General features: G+C 36.8%; 1 protein-coding gene across 3 annotated transcripts in view; it reads right to left on the reverse strand.

Moving 5' to 3' along the window:
- OPHN1 (oligophrenin 1) overlaps nt 1–18,040 on the reverse strand; it is a 496,179-nt gene that overhangs the window by 305,658 nt on the left and 172,481 nt on the right. For all 3 annotated transcript variants that reach the window (XM_070502226.1, XM_070502227.1, XM_070502225.1), the window contains exon 3: nt 2,425–2,520. In XM_070502226.1, the coding sequence (XP_070358327.1) occupies nt 2,425–2,520 (96 nt within the window). The remainder of the gene's footprint in view (nt 1–2,424; nt 2,521–18,040) is intronic.

The raw sequence follows: 18,040 nt of genomic DNA on the forward strand, positions 1-18,040 counted from the left end.
CATTTCTGTCTGAGATCTCAACAGAATGGCCTCTACCATCCATATTTCTACCAATATTCTGTTCATGACTACTTAAGTATTGTCCAAGAAGATTGAAGCTTTCTCAACCATTCTCTTCTCTTTCTGAGTTCTCACCTTACTTGCCTTTAAACGCACCTTAAAACTCTTCCAGCCTCTGGCCATTACCCAGTTCCAAAGCTACTTCTACATTTTCACATATTTGTTATAGCAGCACCCCCAGTGTTCAGTACCAATTTTTGTCTTATGAGTTTGGCTGCTATAACAAAATACCATAGACTAGGTGGCTTATAAACAACAGAAATTTGTTTCTTACAGTTCCAAAGGCTGGCAGTCTGAGATAAGGGTGTCAGCATGGTCAGGTTCTGGTGAGAGCTCTCTTCCAGGTTGCAGAGAACTAACTTTTCATTGTATCATCACATGATGGAAAGAAAGTCATAGAGCTCACTGGGCTCTCTTTTATAAGAGCACTAATTCCACTCACGAGGGCTCCACTTTCATGAGCTAGGCACTTCCCAAAACCCCACCTCCTAACACCATCACATTGGGGGCTAGAATTTCAACAGATGAATTTTAGGGGGACACTAAACATTCAGTCCATTGCAGAGTACAAAGAAAACAAATCTCGTATTAACAATAATGATTAAATAGCTAACATTTATTTAGGCACTGTGCACACTTTGCATTGATCACTTCACCCCTATTTTATAGTTTAGAAAAATTAACACTCAGAGAGGTGAAGTCACTTGCCAAAGTTACACAGCTAATAAGTTGCAAAGCTAGGGTTTAAACTTGGGCTCTCTGACTTCAGAGCCCATAATATTAACTTTTAAATAAGTCATGCCCTTGGACCAAAATAGATTTACAGAAGTAAAATGGAGTGAATAAGGAAATAATCCAAATGCAAATGTCTGCCTCACTAGTTACACCACCAGATTTAACCAAAACTGTCACCAATCTTAATCATAGTAAAAATAGTCATTGTAGTATTATATATAATAGTGAAACGTTGGAAATAGGCAAATTTCCAACAATAGTTGAATATTACATAAAGTATGGCTCCTGTAATAATGAAATTCCAATGCACCCATTATTCATTCATTCAGCAACCATGTATGGAGCATCTACTATATGCTGTGCACACTTCTATGTGCTAGGGAAACAGCAGTGAACAAACCAATGTTCTTGAGCCCCCACAAAATTTACAAAGAATTTTAAAGGTTATGAGAAAATGCTTATGATGAAATGTTAGGCTAAAAAGACAAAATTAGGTATCTGGTATGAACTAAACTGCACACACATAAAACAGATACATGTGCAAAAGAGAGTTAAAAGATAACATGTCAGAACTTTCAGTACATTGCTTCTGTGCCAGAAGTAATTTTATTCTTTTATATAGTATTCATATTTACTACAATGAACATTTAATGATAATATATTTTTTCTTTTAGTTCTAGGGTTCATAAATATGATTCTGTTACTAACATGTTTCAGTGAAATGAGATCATTCACAATAGTTCTGTGGTTCAGTGTTCTCATCCAGCAAATGCTTTACACTAACTCTTTAACTCAGTGGTCACCAAACTTTTTCTTAAATGGCAAGAGGGCAAATATTTTAGGTTTTGAAAGCCTTCTAGTCTCTGCCACTACTACTCAATGCTACTGGTGTAGTGCTAAAGCACCCAAAGGACAATACTTAAACAAATAAGTGTGGCTATATTCCAACAAAATTTTATGTGATGGGCAAGATTTGTCCAAAGGGCCATAGTTTGCTGACAATACTTTAACTTCATAACTACTATCACAAACACAAATTTCCTTTTACTGACACAGTTCAATCTCACCTTTGTAACATCCTTGATAGATAGATACTAACCATATTTGACAGAAGACAAGACTAAGGCTCAGAGAGAGGAAATATCTTGTCTAAGATAACACAGCCCTTCGAGTGAGTTGTTAAATTCAGTTCCCAAGGGAGATGTCAAATCTTCTGTTGCCTGAAAAGCTGTACATATATAAATACTAATTTAAAACTTTCTGGGGAATTTGTTCCTTAGAAGACTATTACTCTGATTTATCTTGGAAGATAAACAAAATCAAACTTTAATTTATCCTTTGCAAAAAAATATCATGCATTAGATTCTTTAAAGAAAAATTGCCCTGCAGACTGACTGAGTCAAAGGCCTCAGTGGAGGTTTAAGGGATATCTTTGGATTGCTTTTGTGTAAGGAGGAAATGCAACTGGGAGGGAATGTTTCTTTATCCTTTGTAAGCAGTCTCCCAGGAGCTTGGCACTGGACCACAGGGGATGAAGATGCCCAGGTTCTCTGTATCCACAACCAAGAAGGCTGCATGATCTCAGACCTGCATTGAGAGGCACATGGTCACGTGTAGCTGAAGACTTACCAATGTTAATTTCGTCATCAGTCAGAGTGTCTCCAATGAAATCAAACTGAAAGGACTGCAGCGTCTGTGAAAATTTCTGAACAGCTGAGGAATAATCTGAAAAGGAAGGGAAAGAGGAGAAATGGTCAACACTGCTGTCTTTTGATTGATTTCCTCATCTCTGTTAGGGCAGATGGGAGAAAAGCATGAGGAAGTGCTGCCAGCACATAAAAACTAGCATTGAATGCAGTTAAGTAAAAGATTAGACCTTCAGTAGAAGATTTGAACAAGTAAAACCACACACTAAAGAAGAAGGAGGGAAGCTTAGTGAAATCCTTCTTTAAGTTATGGGATAGGTTTTATCCTCAATCCCTGTGCTCTCTGACCTGTTCTACTCAAAGCCTGTAAGAGTTAAAGCTACTTAGTTGTACAACTAAAAGAGTCTCCTTAAGCATTCATTGAGCACTGTTATGGGCAATGGACTTGCTTTCTCACCTCTTGCCAAATATTTACAATCATCCTACAAAGAAAAATTTAACTCCATGTCTCAGAGCTAGCTGGAAGAGCTGGAACTAGAAGCCAGGCAGTCCATCTGCCTCTGCAGGGCCCTTTCAACGACAATAGAGGCGCCATTTGGAGACTATAACATGAACCAGATGACAGCTTGGGTTAGGATACTATCTGGCAAAGGAACAAATTTAACTTGCTCACAGAGTATTCACCTAAGGACGTAAATTAAGGAGAAAATGAATGAAAATACTGAGAGTGCTATGGCCAGACAAATGTATTTTTTTTGGTCAGTGATTTTTAAATTTATTATACAAAATTTTAATGATGGTATAAAATTTCATCACAATTGAGTGACGTCAGCATGATGGCAGACAATAGCAAGTGGAACCTATGATAAGGGGCAGCAAGAACCACAGCCAAACTGGTGGCCCAGCTGCCAGTGGTGGTACCCCCAACATCAGCTTTATCAGCAGCAGGGGCTGCATACAAGTCCCCAGGCTTCTGGGCCCGGGCAGCAGCAGCAACACCCATGAAACCAGCAAACTGGGCAGCAGTGCAACAGCAGCCTGAGACAACCTGGGGGCAGCAGCATAGCTGGTGCATTGAGTGGCAGCATCCGAGCCTATGGAGAGCCAGTGGAGGAACAAGATACCCAGGAGACCCAGGAAGCAGCAGAAGTGCTGGGATGCTGGTGACCCAAGTAGCGACACCTGAGACTACACTGACATTGTAAGCAACACAGCACCAGCAACCTCAGAGGCACCAGCAGCACAATGAGAGTACTGACAATGCCTCTAGCAGGGGCAGTGGGTGGTGGGAATTGCAAGCCCTCAAACAAAACCGGAAGTAGCTCAGAACAAAAGTAACCAAAGTCTTATGCAAAGAAGAAAGGTGGTTACTACCACAAATACACAAGCAGAGGTTCAATTCCTCAAGTACCGTGTGAAACTACAGTAACATGACAGAACAAAAGAATGAAAACTCTCCAGAAAACAAACCTGAAGTCACAAAACATTATAGTCTAACTAACAGAGAATTCAAAATACCTGTCATAAAGAAACTCAATGAGTTACAAGAAAACTCAGAAAGATAGCTCAGTGAGCTCTGGAATAAAATTAATGACCTGAAGGAATACTTCACCAAAGAGATTGAAATTCTAAAAAAAAAAAAAAAACAGAAATTCTGGAGATGAAGAACACAATAAATGAGATAAAAAAATAATGAAGAAAGCATTAAAAATAGAGCAGACTTATGGAGGAGAGAATTAGTGAGCTTCAAGATAAAAAGCCAGAAACGATTCAGGTGGAGGAGGAGAGAGAACTAAGACTTTTAAAAAATTAAGAAGTTCTTTGAGAAATATCTGACTCAATTAGGAAAAGTAACATAAGGATTAAAGGTAGCCAAGAAGGAGAAGAGAGGGAGAAAGAAACAGAGAGCTTATTCAAAGAAATAATAGCTGACAACTTACCAAACCTGAGGAAGGAACTGGACATGAAAGGACGTGAAGCTAAAAGAACTCCTAATTAGCTCAATGCAAAAGAACCTCCTCCAAGGCATATAATATTAAAACTGTCAAAAGTCAATGACAAAGAAAAAATATTAAGAGCACCAAGAGAGAAGAAAATAACCTACAAATGAATCCCCATCAGGCTTTTAGGAGATTTCTCAGAAGAAAGTCTACAGGCTAGGAGAGAGTGGAATGATATATTCAAAATATTGAAAACTAAAACTATCAGTCAAGAATACTCTTTCAGCAAAAATTATCCTTCAGATACAAAGGAGAAATAAAACTTTCCCAGAACAAAAAAAAAAACAGAAGGAGTTCATCACCACTAAAACTGCCTTACAAGAAATGATGAAGGGAGCCCTACCTGAAACAAAAGACAAAGGTTTACAAAGCTTTGAGCAAGAAGATAAATAGACAAAATCAGAAAATTTCAGCTCTGTATCAGACTAGATTAGCAAACTCTAACTTATAACATAAAAATAAAGGGAAAGAAAGCATCAAACAACCATAATCACTTCAATTTGGGCACAGACTCAAAGCACAAAAAAGAATAATTTATGATAACAAACACATAGAAGGGGAAGAGGAAAGGGAGGGAACCTGAAAAGTCTAATGGATATAAGATTCCATCAGAAAAAGGACTATCTCATCTACGAGATCTTTTATACAAACCTCATGGTAACTACAAAAGAGAAAATCAGAGCAGAGTCACAAATCATAAAAAAAGAGAAAACTATCACAGAAAACCACCAAGTTGAAATGGGAGACAAAAAGAAAAAGAAAAGAACCAATGGAACTATAGAACAACCAGAAAACAAAAGATAAAATGGCAGTATTAAGCCCTCATATAACAATAATCTCTCTAAATGTAAATAGACTGAACTCTCCAATCAAAAGACAGAGAGTAGCTGGATGGATGAAAAAACAAGACCCCACAATATGCTACCTCCAGGAAACAAGTCTCAGCTCCAAAGACAAACATACACTCAGAATGAAGGGATGAAAGATGATAATCCAAGCAAATGGCAAGCAACAGAAAGCAGGTATAGCCATGCTTAAACCAGACAAAGTAGACTTGAAGATAAAACAGACAACAAGAAACAAAGTTGGCATTATATAATCATAAAGGGGACAACCAGGAAGAAGACATAGCATTCATCAATATACATGCACCAAACACAGGGGCACCAGAGTATATGAAGTAACTATTAACAGACCGAATTGGTGAAATGGACAGCAACACAATAACAGTAGAAGACCTCAACACACCACTTACATCAATGGGTAGATTATCCAGACAGAAAGTCAACAAGGAAAGAGTGGCCTTAAATGAAACACTAGAGTAGATAGCCTTAATAGATATATATAGAATGTTCCAACCGTAAACAGCAGAAAACACATTCTTTTCGAGTGCATGCAGAACATTCTCAAAGATAGACCACATGTTGGGAAACAAAGAAAGCTTCAATAAATTTAAGAAGGTTGAAACATGTCAAGCAACTTTTCTGACCATAATGCTTTGAAACTAGAAATCAATTACAGGAAAAAAGCTAGGAAAGTGAGAAATATGTGGAGACTAAACAACATGCTACTTAACAACTATTGGATCAATGAAGACATCAAAAGAGAAATAAAAAAATACCTACAGACAAATGAAAATGAAAACACAAAATACCAACTGTTCTGGGATGCCACAACAGGCACTAATAGGGAATTTATAGCAGTACAACACTACTTCAACAAAGAATAAAAATTTCAAATAAACAAGCTTATCCTATACATAAAAGGACAAGAAAAAGAAAAATAAACAAAGCCCAAACTCAACAGAAGGAAATAAACAACAAAAATCACAGCAGAAATAAACAAAATAGAGACTAAAAATAACAATAGAAAGGATCATTAAATCTAAGAACTGGTTCTCTGAGAAGATAAACAAAATTGACAAACCCTTAGACAGACTCACTAAGAAAAAAGAGAGAGGACTCAAATAAACAAAATCAGAAATGAAAGAGGAGAAATTACAACCAACACCACAGAAATACAAAGGATTAAAAGAAATAGTGTGAAAAGCTATGTGCACAAACCGATAACCTAGAAGAAATGGATAAATTCTTAGAATCATATGACCTCCTAAATCCAAATCAAGAAGAAACAGAGAATCTGAGCAGACAAATCACAAAGACATTGAAACAATCATCAAAAACCTCCCCCTAAACAAAAGTCCAGGACCAGACGGTTTCTCTGGTAAGTTCTACTAAACACTCAAAGAATTAGTTCCTATCCTTATCAAACCATTCAGAAAAATTGAAGAGGACGAGATGCTTCTTAACTCGTTTTACAACCAATATTACTTTGATACCAAAATCAGAGAAGGACAACACAAAAAAGGAAAATTACAGGCGAATAACTCTGATGAAGATAGATGCAAAAATCTTTAACAAAATATTAGCAAATCTAATATAAAAATATATTAAAAGGATACTACACCACAATCAAGTGTGATTTATTCAAGGGATGCAGGGATGGTTCAATATCCACAAATCAATCAATGTGGTAAACAACATTAAAAAAATGAAGAATAAAAATCACATGATCATCTCAATAGATGCAGAGAAAGCATTTGACAAGATCCAACACCCATTTATGATAAAAAAAAAAATCTCAATAAAATAAGTATAGAAGGAAAGTACCTCAACATAATAAAGGCCATATATGACAAAGCCACAGTCAACATCATACTCAACAGTGAAAATGAAAGCTATTTCTCTGAGAACAAGAAGAAAACAAGAATGCCCACTCTTGTCACCCTTATTCAAAATAGCACTGAAAGTTTTAGCCCGAGCAATTAGGCAAGTCAAAGAAATAAAAGAGATCCAAAGGAAGAAGTAAAACTCTCACTATTTGTGGATGACATGAGTCTATATGTAGAAAACTCTAAAGAATTCACCAAAAAACTATTAGAAATAATCAACAAATACAGGACAGTTGCAGGATACAAAATCAAATTACAAAAACCAGTTGCATTTCTATACAATAATAATGACCTAGTAGAAAAAGAACTCAAGAATACAGTTCCATTTACAATCACAACAAAAGACATAAAAATCCTAGGAATAAATTTAACCAAGGAGGTGAAAGACCCATACACTGGAACTTATATTATAGAAAGAAATCGAAGACATAAAGAAATCAAGTGTTAGTCTATGCTCCTGGATAGAATTGATCATAGTTAAACCGTCTATATTACTTAAAGCAATCTACAGGTTCAATGCAATCCCAATCAGAATCCCAATGACATTCTTCACAGAAATAGAACCTAAAATTTATACATATATAAAAAAAGACCCTTAACAGCCAAAACGATCCTGAAAAACAAGAACAAAGCTCAAGGCATCACAATCGCTGACTTCAAAATGTACTACAAAGCTATAGGAATCAAAACAGCGTGGTACTGGGACAAAAACAGACACAGAGATCAATGGAACAGAATTGAAAGCCCAGAAACAAAAGAACACATCTATGGAGAGTTAACCTTTGACAAAGGAGCCAAGAACATAAAATGGAGAAAGGAAAGTCTCTTCAATAAATGGTGTTTTGAAAACTGGACAGCCACATGCAAAAGAATGAAAGTAGACCATTGTTTACACCATACACAGAGACTGGACAGAGACAGGACAGAGACAGGGCTATAAGCAGCCTGTCATATGCCCTCCTCCCTCAGAAGGCCCTCCGAGTCTTATAGAGAGCACCACATGGAGAGACAGACGGCAGCTGGAAAAGGTGTGCAGGTATATGAAGGAACTCCTTCCACCACCCAGCACTCCAGCCCTGTGATGGCACAGACCACTGCGCAGTGAGAAAAGCAGCAGCTGGGGGAGGCACTCAGGCACTCCAGCCCAGAAATTGACTAGAGCATGGCACAGAGAGAAAACCAGAGGCTGGGGGAAGCACAGGAGAAAGAAAGCACCTCACCCCCTGCCTCATGCTCAAAATCTACCATTGGTCAAAGCGTCACACAGAGAGAAAAGGAGTCAGTGGCTGGAGTTGGGGAGCCCTGGAACATGCTGGGACAAGAATACACAGTGCCTGATACCTACCCAGTGGCAGGAGGTGGGAGCTGCGACCAGATAATAAGACTATGTGGAGGCAAAAGTTGATGCCATCAAGCAGTATGAAAAAGTACATTAAATTTCCAGACCAGAAGTAAAGTGAAAACTAACCAGAAAGCAACACTGAAGAAACAGAAATTCATTAAAAAACTCAACGAGTTACAAGAAAACACAGAAAGACAAATCAACAAATTCAGGAACATCATCACAAAAGAGAGGGAAACTTTAAAGAACAACCAAATAGAATTGTTGAAGATGAAAAATACAATGTGTGAGATAAAGAAAAGACTAGAGTCACTAAACAACAAAGATGACATTATGGAGGACAGAATTAGCAACTTAGAGGACAGTAACATTGAAATGCTCCAGATTTAGGAGAAGAGAGAAGTAAGCCTAAAAAGAAATGAAGAAACTCTCAGAGAAATATCTGACTCAATCAGGAGATGCAACATAAGGATTACAGGTATTCCAGAAGGGATAGAGAAGGAGAATGGAGCGGAATCTCATTCAAAGAAATAATAGCTGAGAACTTCCCAAATCTGGGGAAAGGGTTGGAAATACAAGTGAAATAGGCCAATAGATCTCATAAGTAGATCAATATAAAATGACCTACTGCAAGGCATATAGTAGTAAAGCTGGCAAAAGTAAATGACACAGAAAAAATACTATGAGCAGGAAGGCAGAAGAAAATAACTTACAAAAGAACCCTTATCAGGCACTCGGCGATTACTCAGCAGAAACATTACAGGCTAGGAGGTGGAATGATAGATTCAAAATTATGAAAGACAAAAATTTTCAACCAAGAAAACTCTATGTAGTGAAAAAATTCTTCACATACAATGGAGAAATAAAAATTTTCCCAAATAAACGAAATTATGGGATTTCATTGCAACAAGAAGCACCTACAAGAAACACTCAAGAAGGTCCTCACACCTGAAAAAAAAATAAGAAAAGGGCTACAAAGCCCTGATCAAGGAGATGACTAGATAGGCAATAATCAGAAAATGGCAGCTTTCGAGCAGATCAGGTTAGAAAACACTTAACTTTAACATTAACAATAAAAAGAAGGGAAAAACAAAATAAAAATAATCTCAGCATTTTAACCACAAATTCAAAACACAAGATGGAATAAGATACGACAAAAATAAGTTAGAAGGGGAAGAGGAAAGAGAGAATTGGCATAGTCTGAGGAAATGGAGACTATCAGAAAATGGAGTATGTCATCTACAAGACATTATATGCAAACTTAAAGATAACAACTAAACTAATAATTAGAACAGAACCGTATATGATAAACAAGGAGAAAATGAAGAAAGCCACCACAGAAAACTACCTAATTGAATTGGTAGTCTGAAATACAAGTGAGGAGAAACAGGAAGTGCAGAAGAACTGGAAAGTGAGTGATAAGATGACAGTATTAAGCCATCATATATCAATAATCACTCTAAATGTAAATGGAATGAATTTTCCAATCAAAAAACACAGAGTGGCAGGATGGATTAAAGAACAATACCCAACAATATATCCCCCCCGCCAGGAAACACATCTCAGTTCCAAAGACAAACACGGGCTTACAGTGAAGGTATGGAAGACAATACTTCAAGTTAATGGCAAATCAAAGAAAGCAGGTGTTGTCATACTTAGACAAAGTAGAGTTCAACATAAAACAGGTAAAGAGAGACAAAGAGGGGCAGTATATAATGATGAAAGGGACATTCCACCAATAAGACACTTGTAGACATAAATGCACCCAATACAGGGGCACGAAACTACAAAAAGCAACTATTAACAAATCTAAAAGGACATATTATTGACAACACATTAATAGAAAGGGACCTCAACATCCCACTTACATCATAGATAGACCATCCAGACAGAAAGTCGACAAAGAAATAGTGGAATTGAATGAAAACTGGACCAGATTGACTTAGTAGATATATCTAGAACACTCCATCCAAAAACAGCAGAATATACATTCTTCTCAAGTGTTCATAGAACATTCTCAAGGATAGATCATATATTTGGAAACAAGGCAAACCTCAATAAATTTAAGAAGATTGAAATCAAATCTAGTCTTTTCCAACTATAATGCTATGAAACTAGAAGCCCACTACAAGAACAAAGCTTGGAAAAGAACAAAAATGTGGAGACGGAACAACATGCTACTGAACAACAAATGGATCATCAAAGAAATGAAGGGAGAAATCAAAAAATATCTGGAGACAAACAAGAATGAAAACACAATATAAACTCATATAGGATGCAGCAAATGCAGTCTTAAGAGGGAAATTTATAGCAATACAGGATCATATTAAACAACAAGACAAAGCTCAAATAAGCAATCTTAAACTACACGTAACAGAAATAGGAAAGGAATAACAAACAAAACCCAAACTCAAGAGAAGAAAGGAAATACTAAAAATTAGAGCAGAAATAAATGAAATAGACACAAAAAAGACTGTAGAAAGAATCAATGAAACAAGGAGCTAGACTTTGAGAAGATAAATAAAATTGACAAACCCTTAGCCATGCTCACTAAGAAAAGAAGAGAAGGCTGGAATACATAAAATTAGCAGTAAAAGAGGAGAAATTACAAAAGATATCATAGAAATACAAAAGATTATAAGAGTATATTATTAAAAACTATATGACAACAAACTGTACAATATACAAGAAATGGATAAATTCTTAGACTCTTACAACCACCCAAAACTGAATCAAGAAGAAATAGAGAATCTGAATAGACCAATCACAAGAAAGGATTGAAACAATAATCAAAAACATTCCAAAACATAAAACTCCAGTACCTGACGGCTGCTCTGGAGAATTCTACCAAATATTCAAGAAAATTTATTACCTATCCTTCTCAAACTATTCCAAAAAATTGAGCAAGATGAAAAAATTCCTAACACGTTCTATGAGGCAAACATCACCCTGATAACAAAGCCAGGCAAGGAAAACACAAAGAAGGAAAATTACAGGCCAATATCACTGATGAACATAGACGCAAAAATCCTCAACAAAATATTGCCAAAACAAATAGAGCAATACATTAAACACATCATAAAACATGATTGAGTGGTATTCATCCCAGTGACACAGGGATGGTTCAACGTCTGTAAATCAATCAACATGATACATCACATTAACAAAATAAGGAAGAAAAAGCACATGATCATCTGAATAGATGTAGGGAAAGCATTTAACAAGATCCAACACCCATTCATGATAAAAACTCTCAATAAAATGGGTATAGAAGGAAAGTACAACATAATAAAGGCCATATATGACAAACCCACAGCCAACATCATACTCATTGGGGAAAAACTGGAAGCCATCCCTCTGAGAACACAAACAAAACAATGGTGCCCACTCTCACCACTCCTATTCAATACAGTACTAGAGGTTTGGGCCAGAGCAATTAGGCAAGAAAAAGAAATAAGATTAATCCAAATAGGCAATGAAAAAGTTAAACTCTCACTGTTTGCAGATGACATGATTTTATATATAGAAAACCCTGAAGAATCCATTGGAAACTATTAGATATAATCAACGACTACAGTAAAGTTGCAAGGTACAAAATCAACTTGCAAAACTCAGTGGCACTTCTATACTCCAATAATGAACCAACAGAACGATAACTCAAGAATACAATCCCATTTACAATTGAAACAAAAAGAATAAAACATTTAGGAATAAATTTAACCAAAGAGGTGAAAGACCTATACAAGGAAAACTATAAAACATTACTGAGAGAAATCCATAATGACATAAAAGAATGGAGAGACATTCCATGCAGATGGATTGGAAAAATAAACATACTTGAAATGCCCATACTACCTAAAGCTATCTACACATTCAATGCAATCCCAATCAGAATCCCAATGACATTTCTCAGAGAAAGAGAACAATGAATCTTAAAATTTATATGGGGAAAGAAAAGGCCCTGAATATCCAAAGCCATACTAAGAAACAAGAACGAAGCTGGAGGCATCTCAATTCCTGACTTCAACATATATTACAAAGCTATAGTAATCAAAACAGCATGGTATTGGTACAAAAAGAGGCACACAGATCAACAGAACAGAATTGAAAGCCCAGAAATAAAACCACATATATATGGACAGCTAATCTTCAACAAAGGAGCCAACAACATACAATGGAGAAAGGAAATTCTCTTCAATAAACGGCGCTGGGAAAACCAGACAGCAACATGCAAAACCATGAAAGTAGACCACTATCTTTCTCCATACACAAAAATAGACTCAAAATGGACAAAAGACTTGAAGGAAAGACCTGAAACCATAAAACTTCTAGAAGAAAATATAGGCAGTACACCTTTTGACATCAGCCTTAAAAGGATCTCTTCAAATACCACGTCTACTCAAACAAGGGAAACAAATCAAAAAATAAACAAGTGGGACTTCATCAGACTAAAGAGCTTCTGGAAGGCAAAGGAAACCGGGATCAAAACAAAAAAACGCACCAAATTGGAGAAAATATTTGCAAAGCATATAACCAACAAGGGGTTAAGCTCCATAATATATAAAGAACTCACACAACTAAACTACAGAAAAACAAACAACCCAGTCAAAGAATGGGTAGAGGATAGAAACCATCATTTTTCAAATGAAGATATACAGATGGTCAATAGGCACATGAGACAATGTTCAACATCACTAATTATTAGGGAAATGCAAATCAAAACTACACTTAAATATCCCTTATGCCCGTTAGAATGGCTATAATCACCAAGACAAAAAACAAATGCTGGAGAGCTTGTGGAGAAAAGGGGACCCTCATACACTGCTGGTGGGAATGTAAACTGGTGCAGCCACTATGGAAAACATTATGGAGATTTCTCAATAAATTAAAAATAGATACACCATATGACCCATCTATCCCACTACTGGGTATTTACGCAAAAAACTTGAAATCAACAGCACAAAGAGACTTATGCACCCCTATGTTCATTGCTACATTATTCACAATAGCCAAGATGTGGAAGCACCCCAAGTGCCCATCAACTGATGATTGGATAAGGAAGTTGTGGGATATATTACAATGGAATACTACTCAGCCATAAAAAAAAGACAAAATTGTCCCATTCACAACCACATGGATGGACTTTGAGGGTATTAAGTGAAATAAGCCAGACAGAGAAACACAACCACCATATCATTTCACTAATTTGTGGTATATAAACCAACTTATTGACAGAGAACAGTTTAGTGTTCACCAGGCGGAAGCAGGGTGGGGGGTGGGGATAAGGGGTGAAGGGGTACACTTATATGGTGTCTGACAAATAATAATGCACAACTGAAATTTCACAATGTTATAAACTATTATGACAACAATAAAAACAAAAAATAAAAAGTAAATAAAGGCAATGCTGCTTTCTTATTTTAGCTCTCATACCATAAATGAGCGTCCTTTTTGAGGTCTATTTAGTGCCATGCTTTTCACATTTTTTCTGCTTTTTGTTGGGGATTTAGCTGTTTAATATTGCCCCTTAGCGTAGTGCTAAAGTACTGTCTCATGTGCCTAAGAATAAGACAGTTGTGATGTGCCTTACAGAAAAAAATTGTATATTAGATAAGCTTCGATCAGTCATTAGTTATACTGCTGTTAGTCATGAGTTCAACGTTAACGAATCAACAATATATATAAAATAAGGTGTCTTTAAAAAGAAACACACAAAAAGCAAGGTTATGTAGTAATCAGTTGATCAAAGTGTTGTGACCAGCGGCTTAAAGGAACCTCTGTACTTCCTTGAGAAGCAGTGGTTCGATATTCACTAATTCAAAGTTTCCAATGACTTTATAGAACATAACTATCATGAATAAAAAGAATTGACTGTATGTGTGTAGGGGCACTAGTCTGCATGCCCTTTAACAGCAGCCAGGAATCCTTGAAGCCCCTTGTCTTCAGCACACGCCAGCACTCATCATGATAACAGTCCTTAGCTTGGCCAGCCCAGTTATTTCTCATGGGAGAGTTAGCTCAAAGATCGTCACAGTCGGAGGGAACACAGAGTCCCTCCATGGGCAGCTGTGGTCCTTGGAATGCAGATCATACAGGGACAATCACCCTTGGCAAGTGTGCAGCCTTTGTTCCTCTGCCTACTTAAGCAAGTGTCTCTCAAGGGGCAGTAGTGAGTGCATACTTCTATCCAGCTGGCCACCACTTGCCATTCCCTGTAAGCAACTCCCAATAAACCTATAAGTTTCATTTACCATCTCCAGGTCTTTCCTTCCATCTTTCCACAACCTATCTTGCACTGCTCACCCAGTTTTGTGTGTGGCTAAACAATGTGGGAATTGGGATTTTTTTGACAGGCAAGGGAGCATTCTGTAAGAGCCGGGAGCTGGAATGAGGTTCTTGCATGAATCCCACTGGCCTAGGATGTTGCAGAGAACATAACAGACAGTCTTACATTGAGGCAAAATAAACAGTTACCCAGAACCATGAGTTTTTGCTGATAGGATATAAAATTTTTATTACTCACATAGGTTATAAAAATTCACTTTAAAACTGATCCTGAACCTGCACCAGCAAGCTCCAAAAAGAAGTAAAAGAAAAACTGTCCCGTGAGGATGCCTCCACAACCCAAGGCACATGAGGGAATCCCAGAGAAACAACTCCCACCCAGGAGAACTTCCTAGTCAAAAATTACAAACCACATTAGGAAACTAAAATGAGACCTAAGGCAAATGTGTAAACACCCTTCAGTGAGATCTAGGATTACAGTGCAACACAAAAGGTATTTTTAAAATTATACTTATTTTATATTTATTATACTTACTTTTATATCTATATTCAAAGAGATAAAGGAAAAGATAGAATTCATATGCCAATAATAGATCATCTCAAAAGAGACAATAATCAGACTGACAACCATTTTCTCATCAGCTGTAACTAATGCTACAAGAAACAGCATTAGTTTCAACATGCTGAGAGAAAATAATGATCAATCTTCTAGTAGTGAATTGGAAAACATATCTGAGGATATCACCTAGAGCACAGAACAGAAAAATAAACATTTGGAAAATAGAAAATAAAAATAGACATACAGATAGGACAGGAGGCCCTAATAGGAATAACAAAAGAAGGGAATAAGAGGCCTGGGGGCAGAAGTCAGCAAAACAGCAGGCCAGGAAGCTCCAATCTCTAATTCCCAACCAAAACATCAAAAAAAAAAAAAAAAACCAGCAGCTGTCTGAACCAACTTTGTAGGAGGTCTGAAAAACAAGCAAAGGTTTACTGAAACCAAGTAAAGGCTCACTGAAGAAAAATCCGTCTTCAAAATGGCAGGAAAGTTTTGTGGTTTTTCATTAGCCCTTGCCTCCCCTGTGGGGTAGTGGTCTTGGTTGTAAGCAAGTCACAGCCTAGTTCCCAATTCCCGACCTCAAACCACAGGAAGCAGAGCAGAGTTTATTTGCAAATTACTGTATACACCTGCTCCAACCTGTTTGGATGATATCTAAAGGGCTGATCCAAGATGGTCATCTCACTTTCATATAACTAAGAAGGCAGGGAGGAAATGCAGTGGGCACTGCTCATAAAAGATACAGGGTGACTACAAACCTAACATACAGGTTTGCCAAGGTGTGCCATAACAAAGTAGCATAGACTAGGTGGCTTAAAAAACAGAAATTCATTTTCTCATAATTCTGGACACTAGAAGTCCACGATTAAGATGCTGGCAGGATTGGTTTCTGCTATGACCTCTGTCCTCGGATGTAGGTGGCCGTCTATCTCCTGGGTCTTCACATGGTCTTCCATCTGTGCGTCTGTGTCCTAATCTAATCTTCTTATAGGACATCAGTCATGTTAGACCTGGGCACATCTATATGACCTCATTTTGCCTTAATTATCACTTTAAAGGCCCTATCTCCAAATAGAATCACATCATGAAGTGCTGGGGGTTAGGACTTTAACATATGAATTTTGAGGGATACATTCAGCCCAGAGAACCCAGGGATTATGGGGAAAGAGGTAATGGGTGCGACATACAATAGACTATCTAAGGCCTACAGAGGAGGCTAGAGCAAGACACTTTGAAAATTATGACAATCAAGAGTAGCCATGTGTATGAGATAACTTTAGAAAGCCACACACAAGCCAGGTCAAGATTTATGCTCAAAAAAGACCTGAGAAGAACTGAAGCTCTTACTTTAGGCTGTGCCCTAGGCTCAGAGCAAGCCTAACTAAATGGTGGAATGACCCATCACACAGCCAATCTGAAAAGACTAGGAAATGAGGCTTTTCTCTTTTTTTTTCTTATATGCTTTTTTATTTGTTTGAGCTTCTTGCACTCAAGGAAATCTCCATTAAAAGATGAGCTGAAAAACAGCTAAAGGAACAGTCTTCAGTGATCACACATGATAAGGAATACTCATTACAAAAATAGTTTGTAAATGTCTCAAAAGAAATGGATGACAACAGCACTCAACAATCAAAAATTTAACAAAACAGACCAGTGGGCTTGTGATTAAGTTCAGTGTGCTCTGCTTCGGTGACCCGGGTTTGACTCCCTGGGTACAGACCTACACCACTGATCTGTCAGCGGCCATGCTGTCACAGTGGGTCACGTACAAAAAGTGGAAGACTGGCAACAGATGTTACCTCAAGGAGAATCTTCCTCAGCGTAAATAAATAAATAAATAAATAATAATAAAAGCAGTAAAGCCTAGGGAAGTAGGAGAATCTGATCTGATTTCCTGAGTTGCCACATTATAAGAGTCAAATGATCAAATTTCAACAAAAATAAAAATCATAAAGGATACAAAGAAAAAGGAGAAGAAAGTTCATTCCAAGGAACAAAATACTTTGACAAAACCATCAATAGACATTGGACTTACCAGACAAAGACTTTATAACAACTATCTTAAACATGCTCAAAAAGCTAAGGGAAAATATGCAGAAAGAACTAAATGGAATCAAGAAAACAACATATGAATAAAATGAGAATATCAACAAACAGAAATTATAAAATGGAAACAAAGAAAGACATTATATATTAACAAAAGGGTCAATTCACCATGAAAATATAAAAATAATAAACATATATGCAGCAAATATAAGAGCCCTAAAATATGTGAACAAAAATTGACAACACTAAAAGGAGAAATATATAATTCTGCAATAAGGTTTTCAATAATGGATAGAACAACCAGATACAAGATACGTAAGGAATAAGAGGACATCAAAAACTTTATAACTCAACTGGATATAAATGACATATAAAGAACACTCCATACAACAAGAGAATACATATATTTTGAAGTGCACATTGAATATTCTACAGGATAGGCAATGTGTTAGGCCACAAAACAAATTCTAATAAATTTTAAAAGGTTGAAATCATACAAAGTATCTTTGCTGAGGAAAATGGAATGAAATTACAAATTAATAAAAAGGATGAAAACTGGAAAACTCACAAATACGTGGAAATTATAAAAACCCACTCTCAAACAATCAATGAGTCATAAAAGAAATCAGAAAGTAA

This window comes from Equus asinus, chromosome X (assembly GCF_041296235.1).
Source record: "Equus asinus isolate D_3611 breed Donkey chromosome X, EquAss-T2T_v2, whole genome shotgun sequence".
Taxonomy (NCBI): Eukaryota; Metazoa; Chordata; class Mammalia; order Perissodactyla; family Equidae; genus Equus; species Equus asinus.